This window comes from Rhinopithecus roxellana, chromosome 6 (genome assembly GCF_007565055.1).
Source record: "Rhinopithecus roxellana isolate Shanxi Qingling chromosome 6, ASM756505v1, whole genome shotgun sequence".
NCBI lineage: Eukaryota > Metazoa > Chordata > Mammalia > Primates > Cercopithecidae > Rhinopithecus > Rhinopithecus roxellana.
Window position 1 is genome coordinate 11551906 of NC_044554.1, and position 22343 is coordinate 11574248.

The window sequence follows — 22343 nt, forward strand, 5'->3', positions numbered from 1 at the left end:
TCAGTAATACCTGAACTCCTTAAGACGATCTCTACATGTTCTTCTGGGTCCTCTTTCTCCGTATCCCCATCAAAAGAATAATATCCTATTATGAAAATAATAACTAATAATAACTTACATGTTGTTTATGGTTTACAAAACATGCTTCATGCATATTGTCTTACTTGATCCGCATAACCCTACTTGTTTAGCAACATAGGTTTTTTAATCTTCACTGTTTGAGTCTCAGAAAAGTTTAGTGATTTTTCTCAGGTGATAGAATTGAACATAATTAAAGCACAGGTGTTCTCATTTCTAGTTCTGTATCTTTCTATCATGTAATACTTGGTCTCTGAAAAGATGTACCTGTTTTCTGTAAAATTTTTGTAAGAAATAACTCTTAATTAAAATGCATTTTTACATATTTTGAAGATGTTTCAGTGAATATTTACTATTTCATTTTATGGAAAGATTAATTTCAAAGATTATTAAAAAGGTTTAATAGGTTTTCAAATACAGACTTATGGTTATCCTGTTATATGAACTTGTTATTTAATAGCCTTTGGTTATCTTCCCATTTAAAACTATAAACTCTTGGTCAGGCACAGTGGCTCATACCTGTAATCCCAGCACTTTGGGAGTCCGAGGCGGACGGATCACGTGAGGTCAGGAGTTCGAGACTAGCCATGGTCAACAACGTGAAACCCCGTCTCTACAAAAAATACAAAAATTAGCTGGCCATGGTGGTAGATGCCTGTAATCCCAGCTCCTTGGGAGGCTGAGACAGGAGAATCGCTTGAACCTGGGAGGTGGAGGTTGCAGTGAGCTGTGAGTGCGCCTTTGCACTCCGACAAGAGTGAAACTCCGTCTCAAAAAAATAAATAAATAAATAAATTCTTTATGTGTTTTTGATGATATGCCTTTCTCTATTTCATTTGATACACATACTTCCTCCATTCTCTTTTTCTTTTGATTTTATTTTTACTTTTAAAAAAAAAAAATCTGTGGTAAAATATTTTTTGTAATTTGTTCATTTTTTAAAGGTTAAGAAATTATTTTTAGTTGGAATAAGCATTATATTCGTTAAATTTTTTTCAATTATTGGTTTTATATATTGTGAGAAGCTTTTATTTATAATTTTTCTGTTTGTCTAATTTAGGCTATCATGTATTAAAATCTTACACATTTTAAGCCCACATTATTATGTTCTCTGTTGTTTATAAGCCATTTGCGTTTTTGTGCAAATACGACTTTAAAATTTTTGTCTTATGATTTTATTTTATTGTGTTTTCAATTATATTACACGTTATTAGCAATACTCTGCAATTATATGTGAAAAATTGTCTTTAAAATATTTTTCTTCAAAGACATGTTTTATCATAAGATTTAAGATATCTACTTAAATATGATTAAAGTATTCCAAATATAGGCAGGCAGATCACCTGAGTTCAGGAGTTCAAGACCACCCTGGCCAACATGGTGAAACCCTGTCTCTACTAAAAATACAACAATTAGCTGGACATGGTGGCATGCATCTGTAATCCCAGCTACTCAGGAGGCTGAGGCAGCAGAATCGCTTGAACCCTGGAGGCGGAGGTTGCGGTGAGCAGAGATTGTGCCACTGTACTCCAGCCTGGAGTGACCAGAGCAAGACTCCATTTCAGACAAAACAAAACAAAACAAAGCAAAACTAAATATACAAATATAAAAATAAAACACTATTTGCATCTAGAATAATGAACTGAAAATCAAATGTATATGTAGTTGTCCTTGGAATTTTGGATGACTTTTTCTCTAACTTCTGTGTTCTCTAAGGTTTCTTTTATGAAACTTAAAAAAAAAGCCATGACTCTGTGTATGTTTATGTGTCTGTGTGTGGATGTATCTTTAAAGCAATTTTTAAAAAACTGGACTACTTTAGATTTAAGTGACTTCTGGAACATTATTCAGTATGTGGAAAGCCCAAATCTCATTTTTGATTGGATAAATTACTTCTGTCAATATTATAACCCTTATAACCATACAACATTCATGTTGTTCGGTGTTATTTGATGGTTGTTTGTTTTGTTTTGTCTTAATTTAAATTTGTTATTTATCTCAGTATTCTCTAGTAGCTATGTTCTTTGTAGAATATCTGATAATGATTGTAGCCAAGAAAATTGATGCTTCAGAAACAGTTCAAATGTGGTTGTTGTGATAAGTCTTAATCTTTGCAATACAATTTAATTTCAAAGATACAAAATTTGTTGAATGGACCAAAAAAAAGGCATCTTTCCTCTCCAGATTACTGTTCATAAGTCTTCCAGATAATCCTCTATAAACCACAATTTTATATTTTGATATTTGCTTTTGTAAAAGCCAGACTTTAGTCTGAATTTCTTAATCAGGCAGGGATGTGATGAAGAATCAAGTATGTGGAGCTTTTTAGATAATTTTATGATTGTGTTCTGAGAATGACCTCAAATAATATGTAAACAAATAACTTAAAAATCAACAAACTGGGAAAATACTCATAGCAAATATAGGCAAACAGGGAATATTATCATATAATTAATACAAAGTTTTTTAAGACAAAAAGGGATCAAAAATTATATAGAAATTCTCAAGAGGAAATATAGTTAGTAAACAGTATTCAGCTTCATAACTTAAAAAATCAGATTAGACTATCAATAAGAACATATTTCTTATAGAAGCATATATAATATTCAAAAACAGTGGTAATATCCAGTGCTAACTGTGGTTCAATTATACCCATAGATTATTGGAAAAAGCATATAAAGTAGTATAGCCATTTTGAAAAGTAGTTTGATAATTTGTATCAAGAAGCTAAAGTGTTACTTTGATCCAGTAATTGTCTTTGATTCTCTCCCAAGAAAATAATTCTGGATATTGAAAATCTTTATAAGGATGTTTAAAGTAGTCATTTGTGATAACAAATATTCCATCTTAAACTGAAGGTTAAGTAAATTTTGGTCATTAGTTTGATGAAATATTGGGAGCTGTCAAAAATTGATATTTTTATAAGGACTGTTTTAGGGTAGGTAAATGTATGTAACATTAAGTTAATAAAGGAGACATTGTAAATAAGTATAACTACGAATAATAAGAGCAAAACAATTCATGGGTAAAATTTTAAAAGGACGGATTTAAAAAGAATATGGTAGACATTTACTTTTAAGCTCAATCAAGGTTTTAAGTATTTTAGAAACATCTGAAGGTTGCTTCTGAGACATATATTTGTATGGTGCTCTTTATAAAGTTGGTGTGTAGGAGGGAGCCACTTTTGTTGGTGACTGTAGCCAGCTGCCCAGACCCTGTACATCAGTTTTTCCTTTCTCTGCACTTTCTCACATAAATATCCAGGAGGAGGATATATGCTGTTGTTCTGTTACTTGAGAATTTGGAGATTCATGAATTTGTGAGATACTGCTGTGCAAATTCCAGTGCTCCACTGGCCAGTGATTGCCTCTGTGTTATGGGGTTATATAATTTCCCCTCTTTCTAACATTTCTCTGACTTCTAAAATGTCTTTAATGAAGATGGTATTATCTTAAAAGCTTTTATGCAGTTACCAGTTAATAATCTTTGCATTAAACTCTTCTCCCTGAGGTAATATATTCTGCTCTTTCTATAATGTCCCATCTTCTGTTAATCCCATCCAGACATTATATATTTTAACTGACTTGTCTTACTTTATTATCCATGTCTATTTGACGTGGTCAGTCTATTTTGATGGGGGAACATATGAAATACACTTACAGTAAATGTTGTGAAGTCCTTGTCTAAAAGTGTTATACTCTGTGCCATTGGTTCATACTTAGTATTTAATGGGAAAATATACAAATGCAAAAACACATTTTTAACATATAGAAGTTATAATACTGCCCATTAAATTTAAGAATTAGTGTATTAAAGTAACATAGTATCTGCTACTTTTGCTAATTTTTCCAAATGTTGTTAATGTTTCTGTGTATCCCAAATAATATATTGTTTAGTCTTATATTTCTCAGTATGAATTACCTGTTGCTGTGCGTGTTTTCTAGAACTTGTTCTTGTTCCTTAACATCGTGTTATTGAGATTCATTGTTATTGATATTTATACCATATGTATATACCTGTCATTTGTTTACTTTTACTCCTCTATAGTAGTACTTTGGATGAATATATTACACATTTTTTTTCTTTTTTTGATGGTTATTTGGGTTTTCAGCTTTGTTTTTAAAAGTGCTACTATGAACATTCTTGTACATGTCTTCTGATACACATGTATAAAAACATCTCTGTGGTATGTGCCTAGGAATGGAATATTTTGGTCATGGGGGATACATATATGAAACCTTATCAGATAGTCCCATATTGTTTTCCAAACTGGGTTTTACTAACTTACAATGTTGCTATTTATATATACACACATATATACATACGTGTGTGTATATGTATACATATACATATATACATTTGTGCACATGTACATATATCCCTATGTATGTGTGTTACTGTTGCAGTGAACACAGTAATGAATGCCTTCCTGCTCAAATACATTCACCTTTTTCTTCTTTTTAAAAATTATTATTTATTCCCAGAAGCAGAATCATTGATTTAGAGGATGTGATTTTTTTTTTTTAGTAGGCTAGCCACCTTATTTTAATTTTTGGTATTATTTTTCTTAACTTCTGTTTACTTTTTAAAATTTAGTTTTATTTATTATGAAAGTTGTACATGTGTAATATGCTCAAATAGCTCTATAAGGTTTTTTAAAAATGGCAATGCTCTGTCTGCTCTCTTCCTGGCCTCATTTACTCTTTCTCAGAGGCAAACTTTTCAGTCTTTTTCAACTAATTATTTTAGTATTTGCCTCCATATCTGTAAATAATCTGCTTATATTTATACTTTTTAATTTTTAACTTCTTTGACTCCCCATTATGGAGCATGAAGATTTACCCTCCTCATTTCTTTCAACTTCCAGCACCAACCCAATTTCATACGTGCTTTCCTCATTCATCTGGTTTCTTCTAAATAAATAATTTAGTGCTAACATTATTGTGAAACATAAGTGCATAGCTGAATTCTTAGCAAACTATAGTTGTACTTCTTTTTGTTTTCTTTTAAAGAAAGGAGGAGACTAGTAAAAGAAGGGACAGTGGGGTAGGCGCGGTGGCTCACGCCTGTAATCCCAGCACTTTGGGAGGCCGAGGCGGGTGGATCACGAGGTCAGGAGATCAAGACCATCCTGGCCAACATGGTGAAACCCCATCTCTAGTAAAATACAAAAAATTAGCCAGGCACGGTGGCGCGCACTTGTATTCCCAGCTACCCGGGAGGCTGAGGCAGGGGAATCACTTTGAACCCAGGGGGCAGAGGTTGCAGTTTGCTGAGATTGTGCCACTGTATTCCAGCCTGGCAACAGAACAAGACTGAGTCTCAAAAAAAAAAAAAAAAAAAAAAAAAAAAAGAAAAAGAAAAAGAAGGGACAGTGAGGATTTTGGAATCAGTAAAGACATTTTCTGTTGCAAAATAGGAGAACATGTTAGTCCGTGTGAAGCCAGAGGTTCATGAATGGAAGGACAACTATAATAAACTGGAATATACCAAAATGTTTATTCTGATAGCCATGTGTACTATTGACTAGAATATTGAAAGCCTAGTGAAATGACTGATGTGCTTGAACTCCCTTTAATCTAGTAGATTAAAATTTTCTCATGTTAAGTACACCAAGAGATGATTAATATCATGTCTTTTCCACTAAAAGCACTAGTCTCATAGTTTTCTCCTAAGGAGATGATAAATACTTAAATAGATCAATTTCATTTCCTGCTACATTGTTGTGGTATATGAAGGGATCCAACAGGTATTTGTATTAAGTGGCTAGGAAGTTAATTTTGGCCGTGCACTCCACATTTATTAAGGTTTAATTGTCATGATGTGAGTAATGCTGCCATATTTCAAAGTTTGGCATTATATATATTTTTTAAAATTTACATATTTTTAAAAGTTAAACTAGTTATTTAATACTTTCTTTGTTCTAACCTGGGCAAATTTTATGAAGAGTTATATCTGTTATGATTTTTACATTTTTACCCTTTCAGTGAGCAAATTGGAAGAATATTGGAGGAATACTCACTCTTTGAATATAAGCTCTTTTCTTTCAAGGCTCTTCGGATTGGCCTGGGATTATCTACTGAAGAGACTGTGTCAGAAAGACCAGGATTTAAATTCTGCTTTACCAGTTATTAGCCAAGTGAATTTGTTCAGACTGCTTAAATTCTTCGGGTTTTAGTATCTCCATCTAGGTATGATGATATTTCTAGCAAGCTTGTTTAGAAAATTACAAGTAACAGAGGCATTAAAGTAATATATACCTTGTATCTAGCTTAATGTATTATACATGCTACATTTTTAAAAATGCTAGTCATTGTTATTAGAATCATCATCATCATTTTGTTCTTGGCTCCAGTCTTTAGATGTGCTTGACAAAGAGCAGACGTATAAAAACTTGTACCACTGATAGTGATTGTATGCATCAGATAAATGGGAGAGGAAAATTTAGTATCATAATCCCTCTGTTCTTCTGTGGTGAGGGGCAGACACTGGGGGTTGTTACAACATTTCTCTTCTTTTTTTTTTTTTTCTCTGTTGCTACATGTCTCTTACTGAAAAGCAGGTTTGTGGAATAGTTAGTAACTAAAATGATATAGACTTTTCTCCCTCCGAGCTGTTAGAGCCCTTTGCACTGCAAATCTGGCATGTTGTTTGGTTACTTCTTAAGGTGAGTGATTGTAAATGTGGTTTGGATAACTGGGGAGGTGGGAGCTGGTGGTGGTTATACAGTGTGATGAAGGCCTCTTTTTTGCTTTTAAAAATACTGGGGCCAAGCTACTCAAGAGGTCAAGATGGGAGGATCACTTGAGGCCGGGAGTTTGAGACCAGCCTGAACAACATAGTGAGACCCTGTCTCTTAAAAAAAAAAAGAAAATAGTTGGACGTGATGCCAGGTACTGGTAGTACCAGCTACTTGGGAGGCTAAGGTGGGAGGACTGCTAGAGCCCAGGAGCTTGAGACTATAGTGAAATATAATCACACGTGTGGCAGTCCACTACACTCCAGCCTGGGCAGTGTATTGAGACTCCTTCATCTCTTAAAAACAACAACAGCAGCAGCAAAAAAAACTGTAGTTGCATCTTGAGAATTTTCTGAAAATATGAGAATATTTATTTACTTTAAAATACTAAATTTGACACTTTTAAATGTGATCTCTTGACATTTCCTTAAACTTGTAATAATCATCGTTTCTATTCTTGTCTTACCAAATCTGTCTTATTTGGAGCATTTAACTCCAGCATAAATTACTTATTAAATAGAAAATATTTGGGAAACTGTATTTTTTAAAATATGGATTTTGAAAGGCAACCCTGTTTAATAGCCTTTTTTTTTTTTGAGAAGTTATATGTATTTTAATACCTTGATATTTATTCAGTATTGAAATATTTGAATGTGTGTGTTTTTGTTTTAAACAGATTATCTTTCTCAAGGAATAGATCTTTCTGGAGTAGAAGTGATAGAAAATGACCTACTTTTTATTGCAAGAGCCCGACTTGAAGTGGAAAATCAAGCTAAGCGCCTACTAGAGCAGGGTTTGGAGACTCAGGTATTAAAAATAAGACTTTTTAAATGTGAAAAATGTGTCATAATAGAGGTGAACATTTTGACTTTGAGTTCAAAAAAGTAATGTATGTCTTCATTTTATCACTGAGAAAGTATGTCTACAATTTAAATCAGAGAATAGGTCATAGTTAAGGGAAATTTTAATATATGTTCAGTATATTTAATTTAAAAATAGACCTAATGTTTCTAATGTATAATGTATATAACATGAAATGTATTTTTTATGATGTGCATATATAGATAGATAGATAGCTGACCATGCCTGCTTTATCTAAAGCGTGGTTCCTCATTTAAGCCTTTCAACAACCCAGTAAGATTGGTATTATTGTTAATTTATTTTACAGTTGAAGGAACAGAACTTAAATAAGTTGTTGAAAATCACATAGCTAGTAAATTAGTTTGGATTCAAATTTTAATCACTCTAGTCCCAGAACTTTTCAATCTTAATCATTATGCCATAATTTAAAAAATTTTTGACTTGACATTTCTCCTAAGGTATCATTTTCCTGTTGCTTAATTTTCTGAATTAGAAGAAATTCAAAGGTATTGATGTATTAGATTCAACAACTTAGAATTAGATCTTAAATCTACCCTTGTATTATACCCAGGTATTTTCTCCATTCGTATTGGGCTCCAAAATAATTATTAATACTTAGAGTTTTTTCATATCTTCTAAACCAGGAATTTCATTTTGTGCGTTTCTATTGGGGAGAAATAATGTTATTAATGTGCTGTTCTTTTTTTTTTTTTGAGGCGGAGTCTCGCTCTGTCGCCCGGACTGGAGTGCAGTGGCCAGATCTCAGCTCACTGCAAGCTCCGCCTCCCGGGTTTACGCCATTCTCCTGCCTCAGGCTCCCGAGTAGCTGGGACTATAGGCGCCCACCACCTCGCCCGGCTAGTTTTTGTATTTTTAGTAGAGACGGGGTTTCACCGTGTTAGCCAGGAAGGTCTCGATCTCCTGACCTCGTGATCCACCCGTCTCGGCCTCCCAAAGTGCTGGGATTACAGGCTTGAGCCACCGCGCCCGGCCTAATGTGCTGTTCTTTAAGTAGCCTCTAAATCAGGAAGGTACTTGACTTCTGATTCCTAAATAGTTGTAATTTTAAAAATATAACTGAATCAGGTAGTTATTCTTTTAAAATTGAATATCATATGCAAAATGAAAAGTGGACAAATCATAAACTTTCATATAGAATGAATACCACAGTGTGAACATACCCGTGAAATCAAAACCCAGGTCAGAAATGGGACATTACCAGTAATCCTAGAATTTCTTTGCCCTCTCTCACAATTTTTGCTCTCTTCTGTCTTCCCCAAAGATAATTATTATTCTAACTTCTAACATTAGAGATTACTTTTAGTTGTTTGGTCAATTATGTTTTAACTCTAGGTCTCCGTATAAGGATGGAACTCTTACACTGTTTAAAAAAAAATAGAGTATTTCTCTACATTAAATAAGAGAAGATATCTTGTTTTAGATCCTCAAAAGAGAAGGAAAAGATAACTCTATTAATCAAACATTTTGCCCTGAATTTCAAAAGAAGAAAGGGCAGTTGCCTTCCTAAAGAAGTGGCCTCTGGGTTTGACTTTGTAGTCCTCCATCCTATATGAATTATGCCTTTTTTTTGGGATTTTATACAGGGGATTTATTTTCTATAACATATTGTCATCTTCCTCATATGGTTGCTTTTATCTCCTAATCCTTTTGTGTCTGCCATCTCTAGGACTTCAGCAGTACTGTTTTCTCTCCATTCTAAATCCCATCATCGTGGATGTTACCAATACCTATGGAGACGGTTATTCTCATACATTGGGCTCACAGTAGTTTGACATCTACTAGCCCAAACTTGAGTCTAGTGCCCTTCCCTTCCATCCTATTTCAGTATCTTTCCCTCCTTATTAACGTTGAATATTGTCATTAGCATTTGGTCTAAGTCTCCAGTGTCTCTTCCTTTGACTGTAGATTCCTATTTTTTCTGCCCTCCCACTCCCTTGTTCCCGTTATAACTCATAATTCTTTTATTAACCTAAAACATCAATCTCTTGGCCGGGCACAGTGGCTCACATCTGTAATCCCAGCACTTTGGGAGGCCGAGGCAGGCAGATCACCTAAGGTTGGGAGTTCGAGACCAGCCTAACCAACATGGAGAAACCCCATCTCTACTAAAAATACAAAATTAGCCAGGCGTTGTGGTGCACTCCTGTAATCCCAGCTACTCGGGAGGCTGAGGCAGGAAAATTGCTTAAATCTGGGAGCCAGAGGTTGTGGGGAGCCAAGATCTTGCCATTGCCCTCCAGCCTGCGCAACAAGAGCAAAACTCCATCTCAAAAACAAAACAAAACAAAACCATCAGTCCGTTAAGTCATCTATAGCATAAATGCCTTTACTACTCGATGGTTTTCTACTCTGTCAACCTCGTATCTGTCCCCTTCTCTGACTCTACTTATTTTTTTATATTAAATTGATCAAAGATGTGTCTCTTCAACTATTCACCTAACTAATGATTCTCAAACTTCACCATGCATCAGAATTGATGGGAGGACTGGTTAAACGCAGACAGCTGAGCCCAATACCCAGAATTTCTGATTCAGTAGATCTGGTACCAAGAACCATTGCTCTTGATGATACCCTCAAATTCTCTCACCCTTGCCTTTCTACTACTCCTGCACAGCAAAATGCCATCTGTGGACCATGCAACATTTATCCCTATTTTACTTCTATGCCTAGGCTTGTCATTGCTCTTAAAAAACAAAAACAAAACAAAACAAAACAGACAACTGTAAGATTGATGTAACCAAAATTTATGATTCTGCGATGCAGCTGGGTTTCAATTACTTTTTTTTGTAGGTTATTACATCTTTATTGTTTTAATTTTTTATTATACTTTAAGTTCTAGGATACATGTGGACAACTTGCAGGTTTGTTACATATGTATATATGTGCCATGTTGGTGTGCTGCGCCCATTAACTGGTCATTTACATTAGGTATATCTCCTAATGCTATCCCTTCCCACTCCCCCCACCCCACGACAGGCCCCAGTGTGTGATGTTCCCCTTCCTGTGTCCAAGTGATCTCATTGTTCAATTCCCACCTATAAGTGAGAACATGTGGTGTTTGGTTTTCTGTTCTTGCGATAGTTTGCTGAGAATGATGGTTTCCAGCTGAATCCATGTCCCTACAAAGGACATGAACTCATCCTTTTTTATGACTGCATAGTATTCCATGGTGTATATGTGCCACATTTTCTTAATCCAGTCTGTCATTAATGGACATTTGGGTTGGTTCCAAGTCTTTGCTATTGTCAATAGTGCCGTAAGTAAACATACGTGTGCATGTGTCTTTATAGCAGCATGACTTATAATCCTTTGGTTATATATCCAGTGATGGGATGGCTGCGTCAAATGGTATTTCTAGTTCTAGATCCTTGAGGAATTGCCACACTGTCTTCCACAATGGTTGAACTAGTTTGTAGTCCCACCAACAGTGTAAAAGTGTTCCTGTTTCTCCACATCCTCTCCAGCACCTATTGTTTCCTGACTTTTTAATGATCACCATTCTAACTGGTGTGAGATGGCATCTCATTGTGGTTTTGATTTGCATTTCTCTGATGGCGAGTGATGAGCATTTTTTCATGTCTGTTGGCTGCATAGATGTCTTCTTTTGAGAAGTGTCTGTTCATATCCTTTGCCCACTTTTTGATGGGGTTGTTTTTGTTTTTCTTGTAAATTTGTTTGAGTTCTTTGTAGATTCTGGATATTAGCCTTTTGTCAGATGAGTAGATTGCAAAAATTTTCTCTCATTCTGTAGGTTGCCTGTTCACTCTGATGGTAGTTTCTTTTGCTGTGCAGAAGCTCTTTAGTTTAATGAGATCCCATTTGTCAATTTTGGCTTTTATGGCCATTGCTTTTGATGTTTTAGACATGAAGTCCTTGCCTATGTCTATGTCCTGAATGGTATTGCCTAGGTTTTCTTCTAGGGCTTTTATGGTTTTAGGTCTAACATTTAAGTCTCTAATCCATCTTGAATTAATTTTCATATAAGGCGTAAGGAAGGGATTCAGTTTCAGCTTTCTACATAGTGGCTAGCCAGTTTTCCCAGTACCATTTATTAAATAGGGAATCCTTTCCCCAATTTCTTGTTTTTGTCAGGGTTGTCAAAGATCAGATGGTTGTAGATGTGTGGTGTTATTTCTGAGGCCTCTGTTCTGTTCCATTGGTCTATATGTCTGTTTTGGTACCAGTACCATGCTGTTTTGGTTACTGTAACCTTGTAGTACAGTTTGAAGTCAGGTAGTGTGATGCCTCCAGCTTTGTTCTTTTGACTTAGGATTGTCTTGGCAATGCGGGCTCTTTTTTTGGTTCCATATGAACTTTAAAGTAGTTTTTTCCAAATCTGTGAAGAAAGTCATTGGTAGCTTAATGGGGATGGCATTGAATCTGTAAATTACCTTGGACAGTATGGCCATTTTCATGATACTGATTCTTCCTATCCATGAACATGGTATATTCTTCCATTTGTTTGTGTCCTCTTTTATTTCATTGAGCAGTGTTTTGTAGTTCTCCTTCAAGAGGTCCTTTACATCCCTTGTAAGTTGGATTCCTAGGTATTTTATTCTCTTTGAAGCAATTGTGAATGGCGAGTTCACTCATGATTTGGCCCTCTGTTTGTCTGTTACTGGTGTATAAGAATGCTTGTGATTTTTGCACATTGATTTTGTATCCTGAGACTTTGCTGAAGTTGCTTATCAGCTTAAGGAGATTTTGGGCTGAGACGACAGGGTTTTCTCAATATCCAATCATGTCATCTGCAAACAGGGACAATTTGACTTCCTCTCTTCCTAATTGAATACCCTTTATTTCTTTCTTCTGCCTGATTGCCCTCGCCAGAACTTCCAACACTATGTTGAATAGGAGTGGTGAGAGAGGGCATCCCTGTCTTGTGCCAGTTTTCAAAGGGAATGCTTCCAGTTTTTGCCCATTCAGTATGATATTGGCTGTGGGTTTGTTGTAAATAGCTCTTATTATTTTGAGATAGGTTTCATCAATACTGAATTTATTGAGAGTTTTTAGCATGAAGGGCTGTTGAATTTTGTCAGAGGCCTTTTCTGCATCTATTGAGATTATCATGTGGTTTTTGTCTTTGGTTCTGTTTATATGCTGGATTACATTTATTGATTTGCGTATGTTGAACCAGTGTTGCATCTGAGGGATGAAGTCCACTTGATCATGGTGAATAAGCTTTTTGATGTGCCGCTGGATTCCGTTTGCCAGTATTTTATTGAGGATTTTTACATCGATGTTCATCAGGGATATTGGTCTAAAATTCTCTTTTTTTGTTGTATCTCTTCCAGGCTTTGGTATCAGGATGAAGCTGGCCTCATAAAGTGAGTTAGGGAGGATTCCCTCTTTTTCTGTTGATTGGAATAGTTTCAGAAGGAATGGTACCAGCTCCTCCTTGTACCTCTGGTGGAATTTAGCTGTGAATCCCTGGTCCTGGACTGTTTTTGGTTGGTAGACTATTAATTATTGCCTCAATTTCAGAGCCTGTTATTGGTCTGTTCAGGGACTCAACTTCTTCCTAATTTAGTCTTAGGAGAGTGTATATGTCCAGGAATTTATCCATTTCTTCTAGGTTTTCTAGTTTATTTGAGTAGAATTGTTTATAGTATTCTCTGATGGTAGTTTGTATTTCTGTGGGGTCGGTGGTGATATCCCCTTTATCGTTTTTTATTGCATCTATTTGATTCTTCTCTCTTTTCTTCTTTATTAGTTTTGCTAGCAGCCTTTTAATTTTGTTGATCTTTTCAAAAAATCAGCTCTTGGATTCATTGATTTTCTCGAAGGGTTTTTTGTGTCTCTATCTCCTTCAGTTCTGCTCTGATCTTAGTTATTTCTTTCCTTCTGCTAGCTTTTGAATATGTTTACTGTTGCTTCTCTAGTTCTTTTAATTGTGGTGTTAGGGTGTCAATTTTAGATCTTTCCTGCTTTCTCTTGTGGGCATTTAGTGCTATAAATTTCCCTCTACACACTGCTTTAAATGTGTCCCAGAGATTCTAGTATGTTGTATCTTTGTGCTCGTTGGTTTCAAAGAACACCTTTATTTCTGCCTTCATTTCGTTATGTACCCAGTAGTCATTCAGGAGCAGGTTGTTCAGTTTCCATGTAGTTGAGCAGTTTTGATTGAGTTTCTTAATCCTGAGTTCTAGTTTGATTGCACTGTGGTCTGAGAGTCAGTTTGTTATAATTTCTGTTCTTTTACATTTGCTGAGGAGTGCTCTACTTCCAACTATGTGGTCAATTTTGGAATAAGTGCGATGTGGTGCTGAGAAGAATATATATTCTGTTGATTTGGGGTGGAGTGTTCTGTAGATGTCTATTAGGTCTGCTTGGTGCAGAGCTGAGTTTAATTCCTGGATATCCTTGTTAACTTTCTGTCTTGTTGATCTGTCTGATGTTGACAGTGGGGTGTTAAAGTCTCCCATTATTATTGTGTAGGAGTCTAAGTCTCTTTGTAAGTCTCTAAGGACTTGCTTTATGAATCTGGGTGCTCCTGTATCGGGTGCATATATATTTAGGATAGTGAGCTCTTCTTGTTGAATTGGTCCCTTTACCATTATGTAATGGCCTTCTTTGTCTCTTTTGATCTTTGTTGGTTTAAAGTCTGTTTTATCAGAGATTAGGATTGCAACCCCTTCCTTTTTTTGTTTTCCATTTGCTTGGTAGATCTTCCTCCATCCCTTTATTTTGAGCCTATGTGTGTCTCTGCACATGAGATGGATCTCCTGAATACAGCACACTGATAGGTCTTGACTCTTTATCCAATTTGCCATTCTGTGTCTTTTAACTGGAGCATTTAGCCCATTTACATTTAAGGTTAATACTGTTATGTGTAAATTTGATCCTGTCATTATGATGTTAGCTGGTTATTTTGCTCGTTAGTTGGTGCAGTTTCTTCCTACTATCAATGGTCTTTACATTTTGGCCTGTTTTTGCAAGTGGCTGGTACCAGTTGTTCCTTTCCATGTTTAGTGCTTCCTTTTGGAGCTCTTGTAGGGCAGGTCTGGTGGTGACAAAATCTCTCAGCATTTGCTTGTTTGTAAAGGATTTTACTTCTTCTTCACTTATGAAACTTAGTTTGACTTGATATGAAATTCTGAGTTGAAAATTCTTTTCTTTAAGGATGTTGAATAATGGTCCCCACTGTCTTCTGGCTTGTAGAGTTTCTGCCAAGAGATCTGCTGCTAATCTGATGGGCCTCCGTTTGTGGGTAACCCAACCTTCTCTCTGGCTACCCCTAACATTTTTTCCTTCATTTCAACTTTGGCGAATCTGACAATTATACATCTTGGAGTTGCTCTTCTCGAGGAGTATCTTTGTGGTGGTGTCTGTATTTCCTGAATTTGAATGTTGGCCTGCCTTGCTAGGTTGGGGAAGTTCTCCTGGATAATATCCTGAAGAGTGTTTTCCAACTTCATTCCATTCTCCCTGTCACTTTCAAGTATACCAATCAGACATAGATTTGGTCTTTTCACATAATCCCGTATTTCTTGGAGGCTTTGTTCATTTCTTTTTTCTCTAAACTTCTCTTCTCACTTCATTTCATTCATTTGATCTTCAATCACTGATACCCTTTCTTCCAGTTGATCAAATCAGTTACTGAAGCTTGTGCATTTGTCACGTAGTTCTTGTGCCATGGTTTTCAGCACTATCAGGTCATTTAAGGACTTCTCTACATTGGTTGTTCTAGTTAGCCATACATCTAATCTTTTTTCAAGGTTTTTAGCATCTTTGCAATGGGTTCAAACTTCCTCCTTTAGCTTGGAGAAGTTTGATCATCTGATGCCTTCTTCTCACAATTCATCAAAGTCATTCTCCGTCCAGCTTTGTTCCATTGCTGGCGAGGAACTGCGTTCCTTTGGAGGGGGAGAGGCACTCTGATTTTTAGAATGTTCAGCTTTTCTGCTCTGTTTTTTCCCCATCTTTGTGGTTTTATCTACCTTTGGTCTTTGACGATGGTGACGTACAGATGGGGTTTTGGTGTGGATGTCCTTTCTGTTTGTTAAGTTTCCTTCTAACAGGACCCTCAACTGCAGGTTTGTTGGAGTTTGCTCAAGGTCCACTCTAGACCCTGTTTGCCTGGGTATCAGCAGCAGAGTCTGCAGAATAGTGAATATTGCAGAACAGCAAATGTTGCTGCCTGATCATTCCTCTGGAAGCTTGGTCTCAGGGACATTCCCAGCTGTGTGAGGTGTCAGTCTGCCCCTACTTGGGGGTGCCTCCCACTTAGGCCACTTGTGGGTCAGGAACCCACTTGAGGAGGCAGTCTGTCTGTTCTCAGATCTCAAACTGCATGCTGGGAGAACCACTAGTCTCTTCAAAGCTGTCAGACAGGGACATTTACATCTGCAGAGGTTTCTGCTGCTTTTTGTTTAGCTATGCCCCGTCCCTAGAGGTGGAGTCTACAGTGGCAGGCAGGCCTCCTTGAGCTGTGGTGGGCTCCACCCAGTTCGAGCTTCCTGGCTGCTTTGTTTACCTACTCAAGCCTCAGCAATGGCGGGTGCCCCTCCACCAGCCTCACTGCCGCCTTGCAGTTAGATCTCAGACTGCTGTGCTAGCAATGAGGGAGGCCCCGTGGGTGTGGGACCCTCTGAGCCAGTCTCGGGATATAATCTCCTGGTGTGCTGTTTGCTAAGACCTTTGGAAAAGTGCAGTATTAATGTGGGGGTGACCCGATTTTCCAGGTGCTGTGTGTCAGGATTTCCCTTGGCTAGGAAAGGGAATTCCCTTACCCCTTGCACTTCCCGGGTGAGGTGATGTCTCGCCCTGCTTCGCCTCTCACTCGGTGGACTGCGCCCACTGTCCTGCACCCACTTTCCGACATGCCCCAGTGAGATGAACCCAGTACCTGAGTTTGAAATGCAGAAATCACCTGTCTTCTGTGGCGCTCACACTGGGAGCTGTAGCCTGGAGCTGTTCCTATTCGGCCATCTTGGAACCCCCCACCGTGCCTGGCCTCAGTTACTTTTTTATTATGTCCAGTTCCCTCTTCCATTTCACAGATGGTTGTTTCAGATTTTTTTAATTCACTGTAAACCTCCAGTGTGTTCTGTCTCATTGTCATGAGATGATCTTGTCACACTCCTTACAAAGAAAATCAAGATCACAGGGCATGCATGTTTTTGACTTCATGCCAAGTTCATTCTTAAGAATACAACTCCATCAGATCTCTAACCTTCCTATTTAAGGCTAATTCCACACCATCCTTTCTGCCCTGCTTCTTTACTTTGCTCTTTGGCTTATCTGAATCTTCAACCTTTTCCTTTTTATTAGCAGTAAACAGATACTAAAATTCCTCCCACTTAAAAGGAAAAAGGATTCTTCAAGTTTAACTGTTTACTTAGTTATATCTTATTATGTAACTATTTCCTAGTCTGTTTACTTCGTAGTCAAACTGTTTGGAAGAATAAGCTGCTCTTACTGTCTCCTTTTCTTGACTTCTCATATAGTCCCCAGTCCACACTATTGTCGCTTCTAATCTACTTTCAGTAGATTTGTTGAAGTCTATACCCCGGTAGACTACTGGGGTGACCTCCCAGTTTCCCAAAGGACTTTTTTTTTCTTTTTCAAATTTTGACTTTGGTAGCCATTTCAACTTCTTGACAGCCTTTCTTCTCTTAGTTTCCTTATCTCATTCTCTCCTGTTTTCTTTTTTTTTGTTTTTCTTCTCTTGACATTGCTTTTTGGTTTCTTCATAGTTGTAATAATTTCTGCTTACTTCCTTAATCTTTGTATTCTGTCTATCTTTGTGACCACTTAAAATGCTTTTCCTTGATGATCTCGTACATTCCCATTTGCTGATAACTTTAAAATCTCACTCTGCATCCAAGATCTCTTTTGTAAACACCAAATCTTTATAGCTGCCTGCCCTGCCTGCAGAATGGTTGTATTGGTTAAAATTTGCTTATAGAAAACAGAACTTACTTTAGCAAAAAGTTTTAGTAGATAGGGATTTATTATAGGATATGGTTGGGAGGGCTCAAGAGGAAGATCTGAACTTCTCAGAACTACTGAACTGTGCAGAATTGGACAAGTTGGGCAGGTATTGCTTCCTCCATGTCAGGAAACTGCCTACTGGTTTTTTATATAACCTTCATTGCATTTGATAGCTTCAGAGCCATATTTCCTCTGACAGGATCTAGATCAGCAAAATGGATGTCCTCTGTTCTGCCTTTTGGCACTCATAATGCTAGGGACTATACAACAGGCCCCATTAGAGCCGGTAGGAGAAATCCAAACACCTCTATGACCAAGCTTGGCAGGGAAAACAACAGAAGAAGGAAAAGTACAGCCTCTGCCATCTAAATGTCCAACAAGTTCTTATAGTTAATGGAATATTAGTCATATCTGGACCCTTTTACAGCAAACACATACTAAAAGGAAGCCGGAATGTATATCGAGCAAGCTCATTCTTAGTATCATCCACATTATTCCATGAGACCCTCCTAATGACTCTGTAACTCAGAATATTAAAAAAGAGAATTGTCAAATATATCTTCTCCTGTGTTTGTTAACTGCTGTGGAGCACCACTATTCAACTGGGAAACTTGGAAATCAGCTCATCTAAGGACCAGCAAACTTTTCGCGAAGAGACGGATAGTAAATTAGTTTAGATTTAGTAGGCCATTTAGTTTCATTTGTAACTACTGAACTCTGCTATTGTAGCAGGAAAACAGCCAGAGACAATATGTAAATAAATGAGCTTGGTTGTGTTCCATTAATACTTTATTAGCAAAAACAAGCAGTGAACCAGATTTGTCCCATGAGCATAGTTTGTTGACTCCTGTTCTAATCTGATTGTTTCTGTATTCTTGTTTCATACCCTTAGCTTTCTCATCCTGATTACTATATTAGTCTTCTATTAGTGTCTGATTTCCATTTAATATTCATACTGCTTCCATAGTGATCTTAATGTTAGATGTATCTAGTCATGTCCATTTAGTACTTAAAATTCTTCAACCACTTTGCTCTTTGTAAATCTCAAACTGTAACCCCAGTTGGTTCTTGCCATCTTGGTACATCCCCAAGTGACACTTATGGCTGTCCCTTGTTTCCCTGAATATAACAGGTTTGTTCAGCCTCTGTGGTTTGCATTTAATGTTAAATATTCTTTGAACACAGTTACTGGTTGAATTTACGTGGCTATTTGTTTTGTATTCATTCTTTACCCAACTTTGTCCTCCTTAACTTCCCCAAATATCCTTTCCTGATTCTTGTGGGTGGTTTTAGAATCTCTATTTAGGGTTATAATAGCACCTTTGAAAAAAAAAAAGAAGATGCTTAATAATGTTATTTATTATATTTGAGCATTTTATGTATCACACTGTGTTATATATATGTTTTGATGTACTCACTGGATTGACGTTCATTAAGACCTAGTACTGTATCTTTTATCTCTGTTTTCCCATTCTTTGAATTGCTCAATAAGTATTTAATAAGTATTAAATAATTGGATAAAACACTGAATGATGGTCTTAGTGTTTCATTTTCTTTTTCTTTTTCTTTTTTTTGAGACGGAGTTTTGCACTTGTTGCCCGGGTTGGAGTACAGCGGTGCGATCTCGGCTCACTGCAACCTCCGACTCCCTGGTTCAGGTGATTCTCCTGCCTCGGCCCCCCGAGTAGCTGGGATTACAGGCACATGCCACCACACCCAGCTAATTTTTGTATTTTTAGTAGAGACAGGGTTTCACCATGTTGGCCAGACTGGTCTCAAACTCCTGACCTCAGATGATCCACCCGCCTCTGCCTCCCAAAGTGCTGGGATTACAGGCATGAGCCATCGCGTGCCCGGCCCTAATGTTTCTTTTGAAGGATGCTTGCTCAAATTATCAAATTCTTTGATAATTACTTCTCAAAGAAATATTGAAGGAATTCCAAGTCAACCTTGAATAAAGATGAATATTTCTACAGAAAATTGATATTAGCATAGTTTGTTTAGTTGTCAGAAAGATGGCAATTTATTTTTCAAGGAGTGCAATGTCACAAACCTTTTGTATTAATCTAATGGGAAACCTTATATATATATACTACTTAAAATTTTGTATCTATGAAATGTTTTTGATATACACATTTGTATATATCTTTATGCAGTTCTTAAAATTTTACTATATTTTAGAGTCATGGGACTCAAAACAAGTAATTCTAGAAAGGAAACAGTACCAACATTTTTAAAACCAAAATATTATCTTCAGTAGGGATGGATAAATTTAACATGTCAAAATGGAATGGTTACTGTTAAAGGCTTTTTGTTTTTTAATTGAATTGTCTTATATTTAAAGTAAGAAAGTATTTTTTAGCGTAGTAGTTTCTAAGTAAATATATATTAGATATTTCATTGTCTTGTGCACTTTTTTACCAGTTGTCAAGTTTGACTTTTCTTTGGTTTTAAAATTCATATTAAAAATTAAGAGACTGACAAACTTTTAGGAAGTCTTCCTTAAGTATTGATAGTTTTGTTATCGGTTCAGACTGTATAAATTTATTCAAAAGATTTATCAAAGTAGATGACTGTTGTTATTTAACCAGTGGCCTATTTCTAATAAATCGTATTAAAAAGACAAAAGTGTAAAAGTAATGTGTGTCTGCATGGGTAGAGGTAGAATGATCTGCATAGATCTTAGAAAAATAGGAGTCAGGGAACTATAATTTTGTTGTATGTCTCAGCATGGTTCAGAAGAGGATAGATTCTGCTCAGTGGAGGGGGAGTATTTTCTCCCTGTAAGGCCATATGGATCATATTATCATAGTTTATTGACATTATCCTTTAATGTTATCCAATTCGTTTGTCTTATTTAGATGTATAAAGTAACCTTCTGAGTATAATTTGGCTCCTCTGTTAGTCCATTTGGACTGCTGTCACAAAACACCATAAACTGGGTGGCTTATAAAAAACAGAAATTTATTTTTCACAGTTCTGGAGGCTGGAGGTGCCAGCAGATTTGGTGTCTACTGAGGGCCATCGTTCTGATTCACAAATGATGCCCTCTCGATGTGTCCTTATGTGGTAGAAGGAGCAAAGGCGCTCTCAAGCGTCTTTTATAAGGGCACGAATCCCATTCATGGGTGCCCTGCCTTCATGACGTAATCACCTCCCAAAGGCCACACCTTCTAACACTATCACCTTGGCAGTTAGGATTTCAACATATGAATTGAGGAGGAAAGACACAAACATTCAGACTATTGCAGCTTGCTGTATAATTTTCCTTAAGGGAGAAAATGTATTGTCTGCCAATATTAACATTCTGGTTCAGTACATGAAATTTACTGTATTTCTTATGTATAAATTGATATTTGTGTTTGTAACATCTTTCTGAGCTTAGTTGTTTGTGTCTGTCTTCCTCAGACCTGGGTTTCTCACAAAGTTAGGTTTCGGGTTTTGTAGAGCTGAGAGGATTAAACTCTTAATAATCATGTCACTGAGATAAGGCTTCTTGGGAAGCAGGCTGTCATAGTAGAAAGAGCCTGTATTTTGGAGCTAGTGCGTTTTCTTTTCAGACAGCAACAAGACAGAGGTGTCATCCAGCTGTGTGAGCAGGCAGTTTAGGAATTAAGAATGAAATGAACCATTGTTCAGTCTCTGTTCTTTGTCAGGCTCTGTGTTAGTCACTTTACATTTGTTATCTCAATTGCAATAACAGATCTGTGTAGAAGATATGATTATCCACTTTCTGTATGGTTAAGGAAACAAAGAGATGGAAAGGTTAGGAAATTAACTGAAGATTACATAGCTGGCAAGTAATAGAATCATGATCTGGAGCTCCTGCTTCCCCACTTCTTTAGTAAGACCAAGCAGTTTATTCTAATTTTATTAAATAATTATATTGAAAATTATTTGACAATTTGTGAAGCAATTTGTATTATATTTGTATTTTTAGGAAGTCTCCATGTGATGACTAATCTAAACTGGTCCTTCAGTGTCCCTCAGAATTTTTGTTTTCTGACCAACTTTTTTTTTAATCTTCTGAAATTATTCTTTTACACTCTCTTTACTTTCCATCAACCATCTTCTCTTGCCATACCCCCATTTTACTGTGAGCAGATGTCCTTAATTCCTGCTTCACTGAGAGTCCTCTCATAACACCTCTGCTCTAGATCCTATTTTCTATTTTCTTAGAACCTTATCTTGTTGACATTTCCATCCCTCATTTCCCTTATACTGTTTCCTCATCAGCATTTAAACATGCACATTTTATGCTACTCTCCGTGTGTATCTCTGCTTTTCAGTCTCATAAGCTTTCTATTAGTTGTTCACATCCCATTTTCCTTTCTTCTTTAGGGCCTTGGTACTCTTTTTATGCCTGGAATACGCTTCACACTCTCTGTTAGAACAGATGCTGCAGCTTATATGTATTTTATCCTCAAATTATATTCTTGCATATATCAGAGATTATTAAAATAGTTAAATATACAATGTTTCTTATAAATATGGACTAAAAGATAGAATTACAGTATTTTAACTTTGAAGTACTATTGCATTCATGAATGATTACACACTTAGTTTATAGGCTCTTAGCCTGAATAGATGTACAGTAAACAAGGAACTTTTGAAAAATTACATCATATTATCAGTAACATTTAAGAATTTCTGATATTAATTTGATTCCTCAAAAGTGTTGATGATCCTCTCTTACTGAGTATGTAGT

General features: G+C 36.5%; 1 protein-coding gene across 3 annotated transcripts in view; it reads left to right on the forward strand.

Annotated features, from left to right (window-relative positions):
- The window catches only part of COG5 (component of oligomeric golgi complex 5), a 366355-nt gene that overhangs the window by 145330 nt on the left and 198682 nt on the right, over positions 1-22343 (forward strand). For all 3 annotated transcript variants that reach the window (XM_010382422.2, XM_030932305.1, XM_030932306.1), the window contains one exon: positions 7494-7624. In XM_010382422.2, coding sequence (XP_010380724.1) covers positions 7494-7624 — 131 coding nt within the window. The remainder of the gene's footprint in view (positions 1-7493; positions 7625-22343) is intronic.